Consider the following 18721-nt stretch of genomic DNA (forward strand, 5'->3'; position numbering starts at 1 on the left):
AGCTGCCAGTGGTGGGGTTGGAGGCAGCTATGCTGCTGACTGAGGGCAGGCAGAGGTTGCACAGATGAATGTAAGGGCTTCCACATCTTGTGGGCTCCCATGTGGGACCACTGACTCCCCCAAGCAGTACTAAAGTCAGGTTGCATTTGATCCCTTTATCTCCACAGGTGACTATGCCCTAGGTGACCTATCAGGATAGGGTCACAGTGTGATGCTGCATCAGTGCCCTGTACCAGGGTGGATGCAGGATGGGATCATGCAAGGTTGTCTTGAGCCTGATGCTCAGCAGGAGCATGCACCACCCTGCAGGGCAGCTGGCCAGCTGCCATGAAAGCAAAGGAGGCCAAAGGCTCCTCTGCTCCTTTCCCTTCTTTTGTGGGTGCTTTGCCCTCACTGGGAGACTCGGCACCCTTCCAGTGGAGGGCTTATCTGGTATCCTGGTGTTTTGGGTTTTTTTAATCTTCCCTGTGGAGAAATGTGAAATATAGTCAAAACCTTGGAAACAAGCATTTTTTCCCTTCTGTTACCATTAAATTAATACCAGTCTTCAAAATAAGCAATGAACTGATTCACTTAATCCAGGTCTCAATACTGAAATTAAATTCAGGTGAATAGGCTTTCTTGAAAAGCCCAGCTAACTTGAAGGCTTGAATGTCTTTTCTTGTTTGTTTTGTTTATTTTTTTTTCATTGATCCTCACAGTCAGGTTGTATGGTCCAGTCTTTGGAGACACAAGACCTAGTTTCTATGTGTGGCAGAATTATCTGAACGAGAGAGAGTTTGAAGCAGCGGAGAACCATGCTTTAACCTTTATGATGACATCCTTAGCTAGAACTAGCTCTTAAAACATAGGTGATCCTGGGAAGTGGGCATTGGTTTCCAGAGGTAATAGGAACAAGGATTTTCTGTATTTAATCTGAACCACCTCTGCTTCAAGATGATAATAGACTCAGACCCCATATCTTTAGTCTTCCTAAATGCTGAGCTGTAGAATGCTCTAATCCTCTGCTTTTTGTCAGAGGGTAAACAATACCAACAGAAGCATGACTGATAGGTTTCCAACTTTTCTCAGATTTGCTGATTTAAAATTCCAAAACTTTGAAATTTGGGACAAAGTCGTGCTCATTTCCTTTTTCTCTGCCACCACTGCTGGGTATTGCACTTAATAAAATGTTGTATGTTCTGAGTAACTCATCAATGTATGGAAAGTCTGGGACTCATTTTGTTCCACTTCAGTCCAACAGGTAGATGTGTGGGGCTGTGGTCCCAGTTTGACCAGCTTTTGGTGCCACTCCCAACCTTTCCTCTCACTCCCATGCCTGTACTGTGGTGTGCTGTCCCCTCCTTGTGCTGGCATGGCTGTTCAGGTGTGCTTGTGCTGATATGAATTGGAAAACCACCCAGGTTGAAAGTTCCCCTGTTAAAAAAAGGTGCCTCCCTCCAGGGCTTTTTTTCTAAAGTCACATTAATTCCTCTATCTGACTCACACAACTGAGCCAGGGCTAAGGAAGTGGGCAAAACCCATAGGGAAGTGGTAACAAAGTTGTAAGTTGTGTATTGCCACTCAAGGCAGTACATCATGAGTAAGCAGCTTTGGTATATAATAGTTGGCAGCACCAGTCATGGCTCACCCAACCCATCCCCCAGGTCTCTGTGACAGTGGAGAGGCAGCATCCAGCAGCTTCTGCCCTCCTCTGTGCCTCAATGGGGGACAGCGGGCAGCACGTCTGTCCAAGGAGGGGGGGTACTGCTGTGCCACAGCACCCGCTGGGGTCCCCCAACACTGAGGGCTCCTTGTGATAACCAGCCCAGACCTCGGTGCCTCCTCACATGCCAAAGTTGGGGCAGGTAAATCTTGTCTGGAGTGGTCCAACTCGGGGATGTGGATATTTGAAATATTTCTGAGTCCCCTTTTGCCACTGAGTCTTTAAAATGAAAAAAGATGAGAAAAGCGCACTGGCTGAACATAAACATTCTGGCATTTTTGTGTTTCATCAGCTTTTTCTAAATGTTCTCAGCTAGGGTTAGTGGCTTTGTAAAAATTGGAATGATACTGTTAGAAAAAAAAAGTACTAACAGGCCTCACAGTCAAAACCAACAGAATCAAATCTCAGATAAATTTGGATTTGTAGCACTGTGCACAAATATGCATGTGTACATTTCACCTGTTAAAACTCCTTGCTAAGTTAAAAAATATTGCTTAAATTAAAATTTACTTTGGTTTTGCACTGAAAACATTCGTTGTAGATAGTGAATTAAAATTACAAATCATGCATAATAAGAAGACATGAAAGTTTTTTACAAAAGAAACTTTGATATGCTTAAGACTCTGAGGCAGCCACAACCTCTTTCTTGTGTACGTTTCAGGAAAAGTAATTTCCCGTCAATCTGAGCCAGACTCAAAAAGTGGGAGTATTTGCAAACACAGGTTACTCTAAAAATAAGTCAGAAATGATAGTTTTGTACACTTCGAAGAATGATAGTGGCTGGGAAAGTTACAGATTCTCAGAGACAAAAGTTTGATCCTTCAAAAAACCCAAGGAAAACCAATGCTGTCACACACTGCTTCATGAAATTAAAGCCTGTAAATTGTTCTTTTTCCACAATGGCACTGCATGCTTCCCACATACCACAGCATGCAGCAGTATGGAGCAGCTAGAGGTCACACTAGAAAAGAAGGGAGAACTGTTTTGGTAGCTTCCCAAAGTAAGTGTGCATCTGAGATTTAACTGTGCTGCTTTTAATAGTTACAACAAACCAGTTTATCCCTTTAATGTCACCAGAGTAATTCCAACGTAGTATTTTTCTGATTCAACGAATACCTTGTTTAAGCTGTAATAAGAAAGGGATATGTGTGTCTGTTAATATACCTACATATTTACATGTATGTGTATATATGCATAAGCATATGCATGTGTATATTGTAATACATGTGTCTCTAAGTTTGATGCAGAAGCCACAGAACAATTATGATGGGCGTGAGGCTTTGTTTTCTGCCTGGTGGGAGCAAGCTCAGCGGCAGTTGTGTAACCTTATAGCTTGGCATGTATAGCCTCTGCTGCCGTGCAGATTATGTCTATTATGTAACCATGTTTATACAGGAAGCTAACAGCATCTAACAAGCTAAAAATAAGCAGACTTCTATAATTTCAAAGGACAATATTTTAAATTTCTCTCATGTGGCTGCTCCTATTTCAACAATAGATGTGTCCTCTTCAGACATTTTATTTGTTTTTTTGACTAGGATGATATTTTAACATGCTGGCAGCCTCTTTTCTCAGAGAGAGTCAGAGCTCCTTTCTCATTTTTCCATTACAGCAAGAACTGTCTTGGCTTTTAGTTAAGGTGCTCTCCAATATCTGCGAGAAGCAAATTAGCCTAGAGTATCAGTCCTGCTTTTTCTCCTCAGTTGAGAAGTCTGACATTTGTGGGTAGCTTTTGGAAAAATCATGTTTGTTTTCATGCTAGTAATAACCTTCTCCATCAATTAGACAGCAGATTATTATGAGCATTTTTTATATTGCTCCTTCAGATGCTGGATTTCAAGGGCAAAACAAAAAGCATTTTGTTTTTCCTTTTACCGAAGCTACTCCTTGTCTTTGTGTCCACTTGCCCAACGTGCTATGGAAACCCTATGGGACCAGCGCCTCATTCCTTGACTGGACTGTGGTGTTGGCAGCTGGGTTTTCATAAGGTGACACTTGCATTCACCTTGTGTCGTTACTCTTGCCCTGTGTGTATGGCTGCTCATGCCTCTCCCCATAGGGAGTGGAAGTGAGCTTTAGTATGAGCATTTTAACACTCACTGAACCTGGCTCTCCATTTCTGCACAGGGCTCCCAAAGGGGATGTTAAAACAGGCTCATGCCAGGTATTGCCTCCCCTGTGCTGGGCTGCCTTGGCTCCGCAGATGTGGGAAGGACCCAAGGCACTGGTGGGGGCTGTTTGGTACAGGACTCCCCTACAGGGGAGAGCACAGGCCCTGGTTGTGATGCTGATCTTCCTCCTACCCCTCCTTACCCTTAGTGCACTACAGTGAGACCTGAGGATGGGGAAGTAATGCCCCCAGGTGAGATGCAAGTTGGCCTTGTGGGGGACAGGATGGAGGCAGGGCAGTGCATGTCACTCCACTGCTCTATCACAGGAACTTCTTCAAGCTTGGTGAAACCAAACCATGAACAACAATCCCGCAAAATCCTTGAGTACCTATAATGGTAAGTGATGCTGAACACATGGGGTTAATTAACACAAGCATGATCTAAAGCCTTTCAGAAACTTTGGAATGCTCCATGGACCACTACTCTTTTCTTAAGTCTCAGCATCAAATTTTTTTTGTGGAATTTGAACAAATAAAAATTTTTCTAAACCTAGAAGTAAGAAGGAACAAGACAAGCTCTCCCTGGACCTCTGTAGGAAGTCAGGTACTGATGTTCCTTAATTTAGAATGAATAGAGTGATGTGTAAGCACCATTGATTCATTCATATCTCAGCAGCAATACTCAGCTCTGAATATACTTGGATTATAACCCAGTAATAAACAGACCTGATCGCAGTGAAGATGCTGACTTGAGTGGTAGAGTTACCTCACTTTTGACTTAAAGCACTTGATTTCTGATTTTCCAGAATGCAATCTCCTATTTTAATTTTGTTGTGATTTCTCTGCTCTTAAAGGGGCACAACCTCATCTGATGTAAAACAGCATATCTATTGATTTGCAGTAGCTGAAAAGCAGGCATGAAATATTCATGTTTGCTTTGTTCACCCTTGGATTTTTTCCTTTTAGGCTGGCATTAGTCCATTAGTTCCCAGCACCCACCAGCTGCTGCAAGGACAGCAAGCAGTAGTTCCTCAAAATATCCCCCTCTGTTCCCCCAGTAAAGCAGCAGGTCCTATGACAGCTGACAAGAGCTAGACAGAGAGGCCACGCTGGGGCATAGCCACTGAGCAAGGCTCATTAGATTTGTTCAAAGTCTCCATCCATACATGAGTCTGACCAAGGTTTACATGACTCCTGGCTTAAAATAATTGCAGTAATCCCTTAGACTGACAAGACTGAATTGTTGTACTTCCTCCAACAATAACATTTAGTTCTAATGTAATACTCAGCTGGTGGGGCGGTGAAATCAAATTCTTTTTGTTGTTGTGTTACAGAAGTTCTGTAGGAGTAGGAAGAAAGGAATGTCACCAGAATCTGCTGGTACTGGGTGCAAGCTGTAATCACTCCAGTGTGCGTGTGGGTGTTTGTTCTGCACAGTTTGGGGGCACAGTCTTACCCTAGAGCAAACACAAAGTAACTCTGCTGGACACCCAGTAAAGTTAGTGGGAGGAGAGACAGCTCCTTTCTATTGTGCAGGGCTAAACTTTTGTTTAATTTCTGTGAGAAGAATATGCTCAGAATATCAAGCATCACTTATTCAGTTTTCAGTTAAGATTTACCATACAATTGAATCTGGAAAGTGGACAGAGAGGAAAGCTACTTTTTAAAAGAATCAGTTCAATGCAATTTAAAATGCTATGAAGAATAAGAGCTAGTCAGCACTAATCTGTTGGTGTTTGTTTTTTTCCTTCAGCCTCAGAAATTCAGGAAGAAAAGGGTGATAATGGCATGCCATGAAGCCATTTCTGGTCCAAAAATGTGCTCCATCCATGCTGGATAGATGCACCATGTGCTGAGGAGCTCCCTGGAGAGGGGGAGCCCAAGCAATTCTGATGCCTTAAAATGGACTCCAACTTTTTTCTAATGCAGCCTGAAGTCAGGTGGCTGGCTACACTGTATTGTGGTCCTCTAAGCACATCCCAAACATGGCTCTTTGCAGTGTGGGTATTTTGAACTACATGTAAACTAGCAGTGTGGCATGAAACCTGGGCATCCTGGGAGTCAGTCTGAGCTCACTCCAGAATGAAGTCTTCTTATCTTGAGGCTGACATACCCTTAAAAAATGTGAGTCTTCTTGCTTTGCACATGGTATAATCCATATAATTTTCTAATATGCTATCATATGAAGACAATGTGGTAGCAATGTGGACCACTCATGCTATTCCAGGATTCAGGCCATTATGTTGATTCTATAGTATAAGCATCTAAAATATAGCTCCTAGTCCAAAGGCTACCCTCTTTGAAAAAGGAGGGTACTGTAAAAATTTAAGATTAAAAAGGGAAGAATTGTGGTATGGAACACTATTTCAATGTAAGTCAGAAAATGACCCAGTCACTGGCATCAAAAGCATCAAGGAAGTACAAGGACGTACAAGCTAAGCATAAAGACCGATTTTATGGATGTTTCTGTGGGCCATTAAATCACTCCATCAAACCACCTTTTTGTTAGGACTAAGCACTATTTGTTTTGTTAGGACTAAGCCTAATTTCCCAGGATGGACCACTGTCAGGTGTAATTGCCTACAGATGAGAGACATCTATGCAGCAAGAAGTAGAGGAGAAGTAAATAGCGTAAGGACACAATCACTTTTCTTCATTTTCCATATTCAGGAGTTCCTCTATCTAGTGGGCCACTAGAATGAAAGTGTTCTCACATACAAAATAAGAAAAGTCCATTATGATGACAAAAGGAGCTGAGATTATAGATGCCAGATGACAGTCCTGATTAACTCCACACAGACTTGTAGCTCGTCTGCTAAAATCTGCTCTCCTCTGTTCTGCAGTCTGAATTTTTCATCATAATAAGTTAAATTTTACTACAAAATTGCTATCAGTACCCGCCGTCCAACCTGCCATACGTGTGTTAAAATTCTGAATTATATTTTTTGATGCTTTATTCAGCTTATTCCTTCCAGGTGCTATGTGAAATATCTTTGCTGCACCAATTTCATGCTTTAATTTCTAGCATTTGGAGGGTGCCCTACCCTAAAATGTCTCTTGGCAGTTCATGATGCGCAGGATTCCTAGCATCTTCATCAGTATCAGTGAAGCACTGTACTGAAGAGATTTGGATCTTGACTATAATAAGCCCTCAATGTCACTGGGTCAGTCAGATAATTGTGAGGTGATGTCCTGCTCAATTTTTTTTATCCATTATGTTGCATATTCAGTCCTCTGCATTTACTAACATAAGAGAGATACTTTGCAGAATCTCACTGAGGCCAATCATAAAAGGATGCCCTGGTCTAATAAGCCTCCATCCATATGAGGGAAGGTAAAGGACGGCAGCAACACATACTCACATACTGTCCTCCCTGAGGCTTCTGCAAGCCCTGTAGCTCTCAGGGTCTTCTCTGTCACCAGACTCCAACCATATTGCCTCTAAATCCAGATCTGGCACAAAGAGCAAGGTTTGCTGCTAACAGCATGACTGCAACTGGACAAAACTTATTCCACCCCATCAGACTTCCATGTGTATCAGCTTTACCTTTGCTGATAAAAAGTCAACAAAAGGATTATTCTGTAAAAATCTAGGGATTTTACTGGATCTATGTGGGTGTGAAAATTCTTGTTTCAAAAGCCATGCATGTCTTTGATAAGGGTATTTAGCAATCGGTTTGCCTATTGAGACAGGCTGGTTTAAGCCCATCAGGGTTGTGCTGCATCAATGTCATACTGTCGTAACAATGTTAACCAGAAAGGAGAAAAGATCACTGTCTTCATTCATCATTTGTAATTTTTCTAATCCCTTGATATGAATAGTGTAACATCACTGGAGTAGGATTTTTGTTACAAGATAAATGACAAATCTTGAAAGTGCATTCCTCAGCTCTAGATTAATTGGGGGAGAGGGAGACAGGGTTTATACCATCTGATAAATGCTCAGTCATATTCTTATCATTTAGCCAGCTATTTGTTTCAGCAGTATCCTGTGATCTGGTTCAGGTACTTCTCTCTATGTTTATTCAATTCAGAACTACCTGTTTTAAGCTGATTTTGCTTAGACTTAGCTAGAGTTGTTTGCTGTTTAACAAAGATATATGGTTTCTACTTTCTCTCTGTGGGGAACTGCTGCCCACTGTGCATTTTCACTGTCAGTTGGACACCAAGATGGGCTGTTTTCCTGTTGCCTTGGTTTACAGTGAAAAATATAATTAGTGAGAGGGGTATAACTGAATACATCCATTCTGGTTTTTGTCAACTATGACAGGTACAAATGAAAAATACCTACAAAAAGAGGGGGAGGATTTTTTAGCATAGTACGATCCTGCACAACTGAAAGAAAATTTGAAAATCCTGGGGAAAGGTAAAAATATTGAGCAGAGCTTGGGCATGGGACATCCTTTCTTCATGCTGCAAATAAGTGACTTTAGAGCCTGTTCCCACTTGGAGCATGTTTATGTTTGTGTGGTGGCTAAATACATCAAATAGAATAAAATCAGACATCAGGAAACCTCAGTGATTTGCCCTCATACAAAATATAAAATGGTAACTGTTTCCTCATTAACAATAGAGCAACTATAAATACCTTTCTGTGTTAAGTCCCCCATGACAATTTTTCTCAGGGGACAGGGTGGTTTGCCACTTCCCTGCAGTCTTCAGTAATCTATAGTGATATTATTGTTGTTGTTGATATTGTTAGTAGTTGTTATTGTTGTTGTTATTATTATTATTATTATTATTACTATTTTCAGCTTGCTGATACTGCCTTTCCCATGTGTCAGATCAGAGGGCCTTGGTGCAGCAAATCATTATATCCAGTATGCAGTAAAGTGTAGGATAATTACACCCCAGCCGTGCCAGAGGAGGGACGCACAGATCCATGTCAGTGCTGAGCTTCTCACCTTCTTCACACCACTTCTCACCAGCAGGCAGACCCCAGTGAGAGCAGCATCTGGCACGACCCATGGGGTTTTGTACGGACTAGACTGCAGTGCTGGCCCTGCCTGCCCCAAGGAGCGATACCGTGAGGTGCCCCAGGGCACGGGTGGCCAGAGGTGCATGCCACTGTCATGCTTGTGCCAAGTGATATAGGTCCTGTGTGGGAAGTGCTCCCTGAAACCTGGGGCAAATCACCCAAGGGATGTGCCCAGCCCAGCAAGTGACACCTCCCTGAACCAGACTGTGACAGGCACAGGAGCAGAGAGGCAGGATGGTGGTACAGCTCTCACAGGGGGAACACAACATGCCACAATTTAAAATCACATTCTGCAATATAAAAACCCAATAAATTGTAGGGATTTGCTGCCCTCTGGCAGGATTTTCTTACAGCTCTGATTCTCTGTGAACTGCAAGAGAAGTGCTCAGTGGTGATCCTCCAGCACAGCAAGGTGTCTGCATTTTCCTGTTGGTTGTCAGCAAAGCAGAGCAAACTGCTGGGCATCACTGCTGCAGCTTTGCTGCAGCTCTCCTGGAAAGCACATGCTGATCCCAGACAGGGCTGGTGTCAGGGACAGAGCTGTTGAGCTGGCAGGAATGCTCTGTCCCTTCTCTCCATCTCTCTGGGGCAACGGGGCAGCAAGCCTGACTCTAAAGCTGGTCCTTTCCTTGGTGGTCTCCTCACAAGAGCAAGTCCACCATCTTCCAGCTCCAGCTATACAGCCTTCTAGAGAGAAAATTCAGTTTGGCCACCAATGCTGACAAGCCCTGAGTGGCTTTGCTGAATTTGACTTCTTGGTATGGTATATGCTTTCTGAGAGATACTCAGCAAATCAGGCTAATTTTCATTAACACCATTTTCTAAAAGGCTCATTAATGCCAGTAGGGAACTTATGGATATGTGAATAGTAGTTTTGAAAACCTGGGCCTCCACTAAACTCAAAGTATTGTGAGTCTCATAGGGATAGATTTCTCTGATGAAACATTGAGTTATCTAGTGTCTACACCATACTGCATTGGTCCTGTGGACTGCCTGCCTGGTCAGCAGGAGGAATGGGCACATCTTGGACACTTCAGAGTACTCTGGTGTCTCAAACTATCAGATTACTGCATCCTAAAAGCATCCATGTCTTATTAAAAGTACCTAGATTGGCTAACTTGGATGTTGATGTTTTTGCTGCATGTATCTGAAATTAGGCCATGCTAGTCCTACCCTAAAATAGCAAAGAAATGGGGGTGTGGGGAGGTCCATAAAAGTACCTCATGTGCATAGATATTCTTAACCATTCTGTCTGGGGAGAAACGAAGGATAACACAGATGCGCTATACCCATTAGCATATGTAATGGTCTGGCTGCGCATATGACACCCATGATCCTCATCTCCAGTAGGTCAAATCCCAGGAGAGACAAATAAGTAAGGACTGAGGAAGAAGAACAACAAGTAGGACTCAAATACAAATCCATGATCATCCCTGATGGTTCATCGTACAACTGTGTGGGATTTCCCCAGGGTTTTGAATGCAGGGGGGAGCCTGAAGTTGAAGGATGGCTAAGACTCACTCTCTTACATATAAGTGTGTAAGTTTTGCTGTATATCTGGTTTCTTTTCTGCTTAATACACACGTAATCGGCAGGGGCCTTGTAACTAATGATTTTGCTCATAGCAGTGGCCATAGGCCTTAACATCAAAGTCCATGTTGCACAATGCAGTGCTGTGCAGAGCTATTGGAGCTGGTCTGGGAGGTGCTAGTTCTATGTGATAGTGCAGCCAGTCTAATAAATAGCTCAGAGCAAGCTTTCATGGATCTGCTTTAGTGCTGTCAGGGGTTTGAACTTGTATCCCTTTATGGTACTGCAAAATGACAGTGAAATACGTGTGCTTGTTTAGAGCTATTTGGACTATCTCCGGCTGGCCATGTACTAGACAGGTCAGGGTTGTTCATGAAGCTGTGAAAATGGTGATAAAACCCAAGGTTTGATTTTATAGTTACCTTTGTTATTATTGAGAAAGCTTGAGAGTAAGGAAACCATTTCTTCATCAACCTTTCCAACTGCAACAGCCACAGCCACCAAGACACCCTGGGGCCCACTGAAGTGATGGGATCATCCTTGGTGATTTCAGTCAGACCTGGATTGATGAGACAAGAAACTGTGGTTATGCTGACTTCCACAGACCCACTGATTTACTTCAGCTGTGAATTTTCCTCCTGCCTTCTGGGTTAGATTGTACAGACTTGGTTTCTTCAGTCTTAGCATGATAGATGCCTTAGAAGTGGTTGATACCAATTCATATAGCTATATATGAAATAAGTGCTAATGCCTCTTCTATTACATTCTACAGACAGACTGGGAGATCTGACTAATGTTTTCTCTTAATTGTGAAAGTACAGCCTGAAAATGGGACACTGTTATGCATTGTTCACCTTTCAGCCCCTGGCATGCCTGCACATAGCACTCATCTGGACTTTCCTTGCTATGAAACCAGCCGAAACACCAGTTTGGGAGAGGAAGGCTTTTGTAGTCACCTGGAATGACTGGCAGACCTGTGCTCCTTAAGAGATGCGACACTGTACTGGACCTGAAAATGTTCCGTATGATTGGAAGCCCATTAACTAACGTAAGAGGGCACAATGTGACAATGTTTTATTTTAATAGGCTCAGCTACTATCCTTGGTACACATCACAGGAAGTCCTTGTTAATGGTGGCCTACCCTAGAATGACAGTTTGCAAACTCATCTGGAAAAAAATGACTCTGACATTAACTATTACATCCTAGCTGAGGACTTCAGTGGATTAGCTCTCATAGCCTGGGAGCACTGGAAACCTCAGTGGGACCACAACTGGGATGCAAAAGATGTCTACAGAAGAAAGTCCAGAAAACTCATAACTGAAATGGAAGGCAATATTTCAGTAAATTATATTGAACATTTACCCAGAGTTTACTTTGAAGAAAGTGCAAAAGCTTTTATGAAGGAAACAATTGCATTAGGAATGAAAAGCAGACCAAAGGGCCTGTGGGGATACTATTTATAACCTGACTGTCATAATTACAGTTTCTGTGATCAGAACTACACTGGTTCCTGCCCCAAAAGTGAAGTTTTGAGGAACAATGATCTCTCCTGGCTCTGGGATATCAGTGCAGCCCTGTATCCTCCCACTTACATTAAGAAACCCCTTGGAAATAGTAAAAAACATTCTGTACTTTTCTCAGTTTAGGTTGAATGAATCCATAAGGATTTCCTCCATGACATCCTACGATTATATGCCCATATTTGTGTATACTTGACTAGGTTATAGAGATGAACCTTTACTATTTGTCTCTATGGTAAGCTTTTGCTGGAACAATGTGGGCTGCATTTATGCTTTAACCATTCTTGCAGATGGTGCATCAGGATGGAAAACCTCCTACTTGGCCAACTCTGCTGGTTCATGTTAATTGTCCACATGCTTTAAAGAGCTCAGTGTTCTGAAGAAAAAAATCGATCTCAAATACTTGGTTTTTTTTTGTGTTAATTCATGACTAAGCTATACTCCAACATGCATTTGAATGGATTAAAAGGTTTTCAGCAATTTGAGGTAGTACATAGGAGGCAGTTAATACATTAATTCTCCCTGACGTACTTTCTTCTGCTCAGGTATGCAGTCACTAACTAATCCCCAGATAGCTGCCCCTTCTACACAAGGGAAACTGAGGCAGAGATGTTAGAAACATGCTCTGTGTTACATCAGAATTGGAAATTGAAACCAGTGGTGTTTCTGCATGCCTCCATCTCAAAAACATTTAATTTAGTCCCATACCTCCCTTGGAGCAAGCAAAAGGTGCACCAGAACTGAGGAGTACTGTTCACATCACCTGAACACACACACACACACACACACACACACACACACGCAAGTATTTTCAGGATAAGTATCTTACACTAGTCCTTCTTTACGTGATTTTGGACATCCTCCCAGAAACTGGATGAAGACAGTAGGTTTCCTGTGACAAAGCAACATAACTTATCTGTCACAACCCTGGCTTCATTCTCCCCTGTAGACAGTGACTGAACTACCATAAGGTCTCAATTTCTGTTTCAGAATTTAGCAAGTGAGCTGCATTCACTCATTAAAGTCTATGTTCAGTCTTTCAGGCCCAGGTACAGAGTCTGAAGCTGGCACCTTGTCTGGGAAGGAGCTCTCTCTCTTACTAGGTCCTACTACTCCCCTAGAACTGCCATCACTCACTACACTTCCCAGTAAGGAGCTGCACTTCTCTCCATCTTGAAGGCAAACACCTATTCTTAGACATTAAAGGAGGTGCAGACAGCTGCTTTGGTGGTTTTATCCAGATTGCCCTTCCTTAGCTTTGCAAGAGCATAGGTGGACATCAGTAACTGCTGCAAGCTGGTGTGCATTCCCTTTGCCATTTTATGCCCAGTTTCTGCCTCTTTTCCCCTTCAGGCAACTAATTCTTGTGAAGTTTTTCTACTTTTATTCTTGATGTGCTGTGCCCCTCAATCTCCCTTAGATAGATGATGTTGTCTTGCATATCAATGGTCTGTCATCTTCAGTGCTTGTGGCATAATAATTCACTTGTTGCTGATCCTTAATCACTGCTCAAATTAAGGATAAACATCCAAGGACCAAATACTCTCTCCTTACAGCCTGTGATATGAGGAAAAGGTAGAGTGAAAGACATCTCTCTGAAACAAACCTAGAAAGAGCATGAAAACTGAATCTGAAATTCTTAAGGTTGTCCAAGTGTTGCGTTTTCTCTTTCATTTAAGGTTGCACAATGCCAACATTCTGCCTTGTATAGGGTGTGCCTATTTACAGTCACTTTTTCTAACATTTTTATAAGAATCTGACTGAGATCCTAGGGAAAGCAGCTAGAACAATGCATGCCTTTGGATTCACAGCTTTCAAATAGGAGAGGGAGCCGAAAGCAGCTGACTGACATAGCAGAATGTCTCTCTCCTTCCCCTTATGAGCAAAAACAGAACTGAGGGAATGCTTGGGGGAATTTTCATGTTAAGAATCCCACTTTAATTAAAATATTTTAGTTGCTTCTAGTAATTGATGAGATTTCAAATACCTATAATTAAATTTTTCTTCAAAGAAAATTAAAATGCATTTTTTCCCAGTGTTTGTTCACTTGCTTTATTACCAACGTCTCAGGCAGTACCTAACATGGCAACTTTTGTTTAATAGTCTTTGTACTCTTGACAGCAAACCTTTAGCCACAATAAAAAGTAGTCCATAAGGACCAGAATGAAAAGAAAATGTAGTCTGAGGGACAGCTACATAATAAACCATTAGATTACTTTAGAAAGGTTTCAAAATGCTGCATTAGCTTGACAGTGATGTCTTTACTCTTTTAAGTGTAACAAGATCTTATTAACACTATTGGAGAGAGTGGCCAGGGAACTGCAGGCATTGTTATTTGGTGAGATATGAATTTAACTTCTTCAAATGTAAGCCTGTGCCTGATTTAAATGCAATGTGTAAGATCCTCATTTTACCCTATTAATAGACACTGTCTGACTGCACCAGTCCTGAGTACTCAATACCAGCAGAGATGACTGCTTAACCAGTCTTTGCTGTCCCCCAGTCAGGATGATGGAATATGGTCAATACTTCCTGGCCTAGCAAGGTCCTGTGAGACTTACAGGCAACCAGTGGTAAGGAAGGAAGCCAATGGCTAACATCAGGCATTTTGGAAGACAGTTCCTCAATAGTTATCATCCTGGTCAGATTTCTTTCCAGCTGGATAAAACACCAGGAAAGCATCTAGATCCTGATTAGCACATCAGTCAGGCCAGATTAGGTGTACCCATGGTGCCCAGCAATTTTTCAGGTTATGGGAACTCTATTTGTGCCTCTGTGTGGGCAAGTAAAATAAAGCAGGCTGTTGAGAGCAAATGGAGAGGCTTTGTATTATGTGATATCAGACCTAGTCACGTTAAAATCAGTGATTTATTTCTGAGGTTCTGTCATGTCCTGGAGCTTTCAGAAAGCTGCACATCAAACTTTGTTACGAGAAAAGACTTTGTCCCTAAAGCTCTGTGAAATGAGTGTTCTGGGCTGCCTTTCTCCTCACAGATAGTATAGAAAACACAGACAGCATGAGAATGAATGGCTGAAAATAAGTCTTCAGTTGTCCACAGCAAATTCAATTACTTCAGCAAGTTTTTGTAAATATTCAGTTGTGGTTTCTGTCAGAGTCAATGTGATTAGGAGGGTGAACTTCCTTCCGACTCGGTCAAGTCACAAAGGCAAGCCCTGGAGCACCTCCATCAGCTCTAGACCCCCACAGTCTTGTCACAACCGTGTTGTCATCACCTGTGTTTCTAGCGTACATCATGGCTTCTTTGTAGATCTACAGACTGTGGTGTTTTCTGGGAAGTAGAAATTGTTAGAACTCTTTGCACCTTAACTGGGTTATATTTTCTGTATGAAATTTACTAATAATCCTTTAAATTTGTCAAATTTAAGTTATCCTGAATGAATTCATTAATGCAGGCTGCTTACATATTGCATATTTTTCAGGATGTAAAAGAAAAAAAATAGAGAGGTTAGTTTCACCTGAGCTAAAATTTCTTTTCTACCATTAACAGGGCAACTGCACAGAAGTGCAAGAATTTGTTGATTCTGAATTAAGGCCCTACATTATCAATGTCACAGCAGCAGCTGAGGTGTGCATCAGGCATCTTTGTCAGGACAACGGATGACATGTGCAAAGAACCTGGAGAGCCTTGACAGATCTACATTTGAAACCTAAGAGCTTCTGGATAGATGCCTTGGAGGACCAAGGGTTTATTGGGAGAGGAAAAGCATCAAATGAAGATCTGGATATAATGGCAGAGACACTTGTTTGCCACTATTATCAGGGTTATGAAGGAACTGACTGTGGCAAATTTAAAGTTGCTGATGACCATCCATTGAGCTTTGCAGACTCTGTCTCACCCAGGAGATTTGCAGCAATCTGATTGCTTCCTTTGCCTTTGATGAGTCTTCTCTAACGACTGCTTAGTCAAATGGCTGGTTTCAGTCAGTCAAGAGGGATGATAGAGTGGATCCAACAAAAAGTCTCACATGTTCTGCATCTGGGAACTGGACATGTCATGGTTCCAGACGTAATTCAAACCCTGCAGCTGTGTCCTAAGCTTTAATGCCTGTAAGGCATGGAGAGAGGGGGACATCTTGAAGGTTGAGTCAAAAACCACACAAGTCGTAGGAATATGTCTGGCCCTCGATCCCATCTTCTGAGATTGGGCTGTTTAGGAGGCTAGAAGCGAGGTTTTTGCCCATCTGACAGCCACAACCAGGACAGCAGAAGCCTGCTACTACTGAAAAAAATAGTGTGAGGTTCGCTTTCTCCCTTTGCAAAAAGTATACCCGTATCTGCCTCATACTGGATGGCATACTGGATAGAGCATCCTCCCAGAAAATGAAAGATGAGGGGAGATTTCTAGTTTCTTTTCTATTTGAGTGAATTCAAGCCCCCATTTTCCTCTTTCACGTCCCATTGATGGAGAAGTTCATGCTTTGAGCCCCCCATGAGGTAGAAAGGAATAAAAGAGTCAGGAGATCAGGAAGAAAAAGACAAGCCACAATCTGCTGATCAGTATATTTAATGAGAAAGGAATGTATATATTGTAATCCAATACCAAAGGATCTCCCTGTGGTTTTTAATGCCATGACAATTCAAAATAAAATTAATAAGTAATTCTGGGAGCAGCAACTCATCTCAGCTGGGTCTACTTCCGTCCCAAACCTATGATAATATTCCAATGACTTTTAAATGTAAAGCTAATGAAAGCACCCCATGGCTATTACAGAGATGCAATCAACAAGGATCAGGCAAGTTTACCATCTTTGACAAGAAACTTATTTATGTCCCAAGTGCCATTGTAAGATCTGTCCTCTGGAGGGGGTAGAAAAGCTCCCAGGGCTCTTCTTCCAGTCAGCAGGGAAAAGAATGTTCTAGAGATTACCATGAGCAGAAAGCATAACTGGCATGGCTCCAGGCACTCTGTGAACCTCCAGCTCCTCAGCTTCCCAGATTCCCAGGGGTTAAGTATTCTTGAAAGAGAATTTACTTGAATGAAATAATTACAAATCATTTGGTTATTATTAATATACATGAAAAGATGCATATGCACACATATACGTGAAATAATTGTGTCTTTATGTAAGTTCCTCTGTAGCTGGAAAAAGAACAGACAAATACCCATGAGGAATCTATGAGACCTATGCTGAGTTCCCTGTTTTCTTTGTGTTTGACTGAGGCAGACATTTGAAACATGCTATGCAACTCCCACTGGCCTCCATTATTCCTTTTGTACCGGAACCTTAACGATTCCATCAGGTTCAGACCTTGGTGATTTTGCACCTCTTAGCAGCTTTTCATTCTTCAAACATATGCTATTATCCTTATATCTAGCCTCAGTGAGTTATTGCCATAATAACTATGTTAAACAAATAATTGTAAGGTGAACAAACACTATGTTAATAAAGCTCTTGAAGGCAAGTGAGAATAACTTTCATTATTTTTTATGACAGAATTTCATTGTAGAAAGAAATATTTTAAATTCTATTTAAGTAAGGGGAGACTGTGACTAAACCAGAGCCAATCAATAAGAAATAAACTGAGTTTAGAATGATCCTTATTTAAAAAAACCCAAAAATAGAAATTAAATACTGGCTATTATTTTTTTTAAATAAATGCAGGAGATCCACTAAAAATCTTCTAAAGCATATTTTTATAGTGAAGAAAACTATAGATACTTTGGTTGATTTTTTTTTATGGAACAGTTTTCTCAGAAAAATGCAGTTTGTTAAAATCAAAGTGATGATTGTGGTGTATTTTTTAAGGAAAAGGTGTAAAATGATTCATTTTATATTCTGCTTTGCTGTAGAACTGAAGTACATGCTAATTGGAAACAAAATGTCAGTGTTTTCTGAGCAGCATTGTATCAGATATTAGCTTTGACTCTTCTTGCTGTCTTCATTAAGGTCACATCTTACGGCTCATAGTAACTAAACAATGGGAAAGAGAACTAGTGTTTTATAAAATCAAATTTAAATATCTTCTGTGAATGTGTTAAATTAGCAACCGTGTGTAATACATTAATGTTTTTCATATAAATGTTATGATATTCCTTGGTATCCAAATGTGCATCCAGGTACACAGGCCCAGATTTCTCCCACCCAATATATCCACTGAAGTGAGACAACTAAATTAGAATCTAACCCATCAGGGGGAAGGGCACCTCTTGAGGACAAATTCAGGTGCAGTGGGGTTTAGCTGGTTTTGAGGTAAGTAGCCCTTGGGCAGCTGTTGTTGGAGATGGCATCTCTGTCAGCAGTATTGGCAGGCCAGATGATCCTGTGAGGTTCAAGTAGCCAAGACCTGTGTGGCAGCAATAACCTGCAGGACAGTACACTGAGGACATAGCAGGTTAACCCCACATCAGGGTACCTCACATACACGGTCTGTTTTCACAGGGAAAGATGAGCCAGGTGTCCCTTCTGTCTCCTCTGCTAGCATCCCTCTCCTTTTGAGGCTGGACACTCAGGCATTGTGAGATCTGGTATAAATATGTATTAGCTGCACCTCTAAGATCAAACCACTTTATTCTGTTCTCTTCTGTGAGGAGTACTTCTGATTTCCAGTTTTATGACTTTTTGGATTTCTGTTTTCTTCTCTTTGTGTTTCCTGTTGGCTATATTTTGCAATCCTCAACTGAGGTGCTGGCATTTGCAAATTTTTCTCCTGGGATCTAACCATCATAGAGCTTCCTATAAAGAATCAAACTGCTTAAACTTCAGACTGTGGGTTCCTCTCAGTGTCCATACCCTTAAGATTTAGGTATGCTGAAACTGAGCATTATGGTGACTAAATTATTTTACGGATTTCAGTAGCAGTTAGACACCTAAACAGGCCTGAAAATCTGCACCTGGACTCTCAGCAGCTGCATG

General features: G+C 41.7%; 1 protein-coding gene across 1 annotated transcript; it reads left to right on the plus strand.

The window, feature by feature from the left end:
- The first annotated feature begins 11229 nt into the window (after nt 1–11229).
- Nucleotides 11230–16473, plus strand: HYAL4 (hyaluronidase 4). The gene is given in 5 exon segments (XM_074903198.1): nt 11230–11286; nt 11288–11941; nt 11943–12078; nt 14123–14211; nt 15355–16473. Coding segments are annotated over 5 exon segments (1308 nt in total). The 3' UTR covers nt 15727–16473.
- Nucleotides 16474–18721: the final 2248 nt, after the last annotated feature.

This window comes from Athene noctua, chromosome 3 (genome assembly GCF_965140245.1).
Source record: "Athene noctua chromosome 3, bAthNoc1.hap1.1, whole genome shotgun sequence".
Classification (NCBI taxonomy): Eukaryota; Metazoa; Chordata; class Aves; order Strigiformes; family Strigidae; genus Athene; species Athene noctua.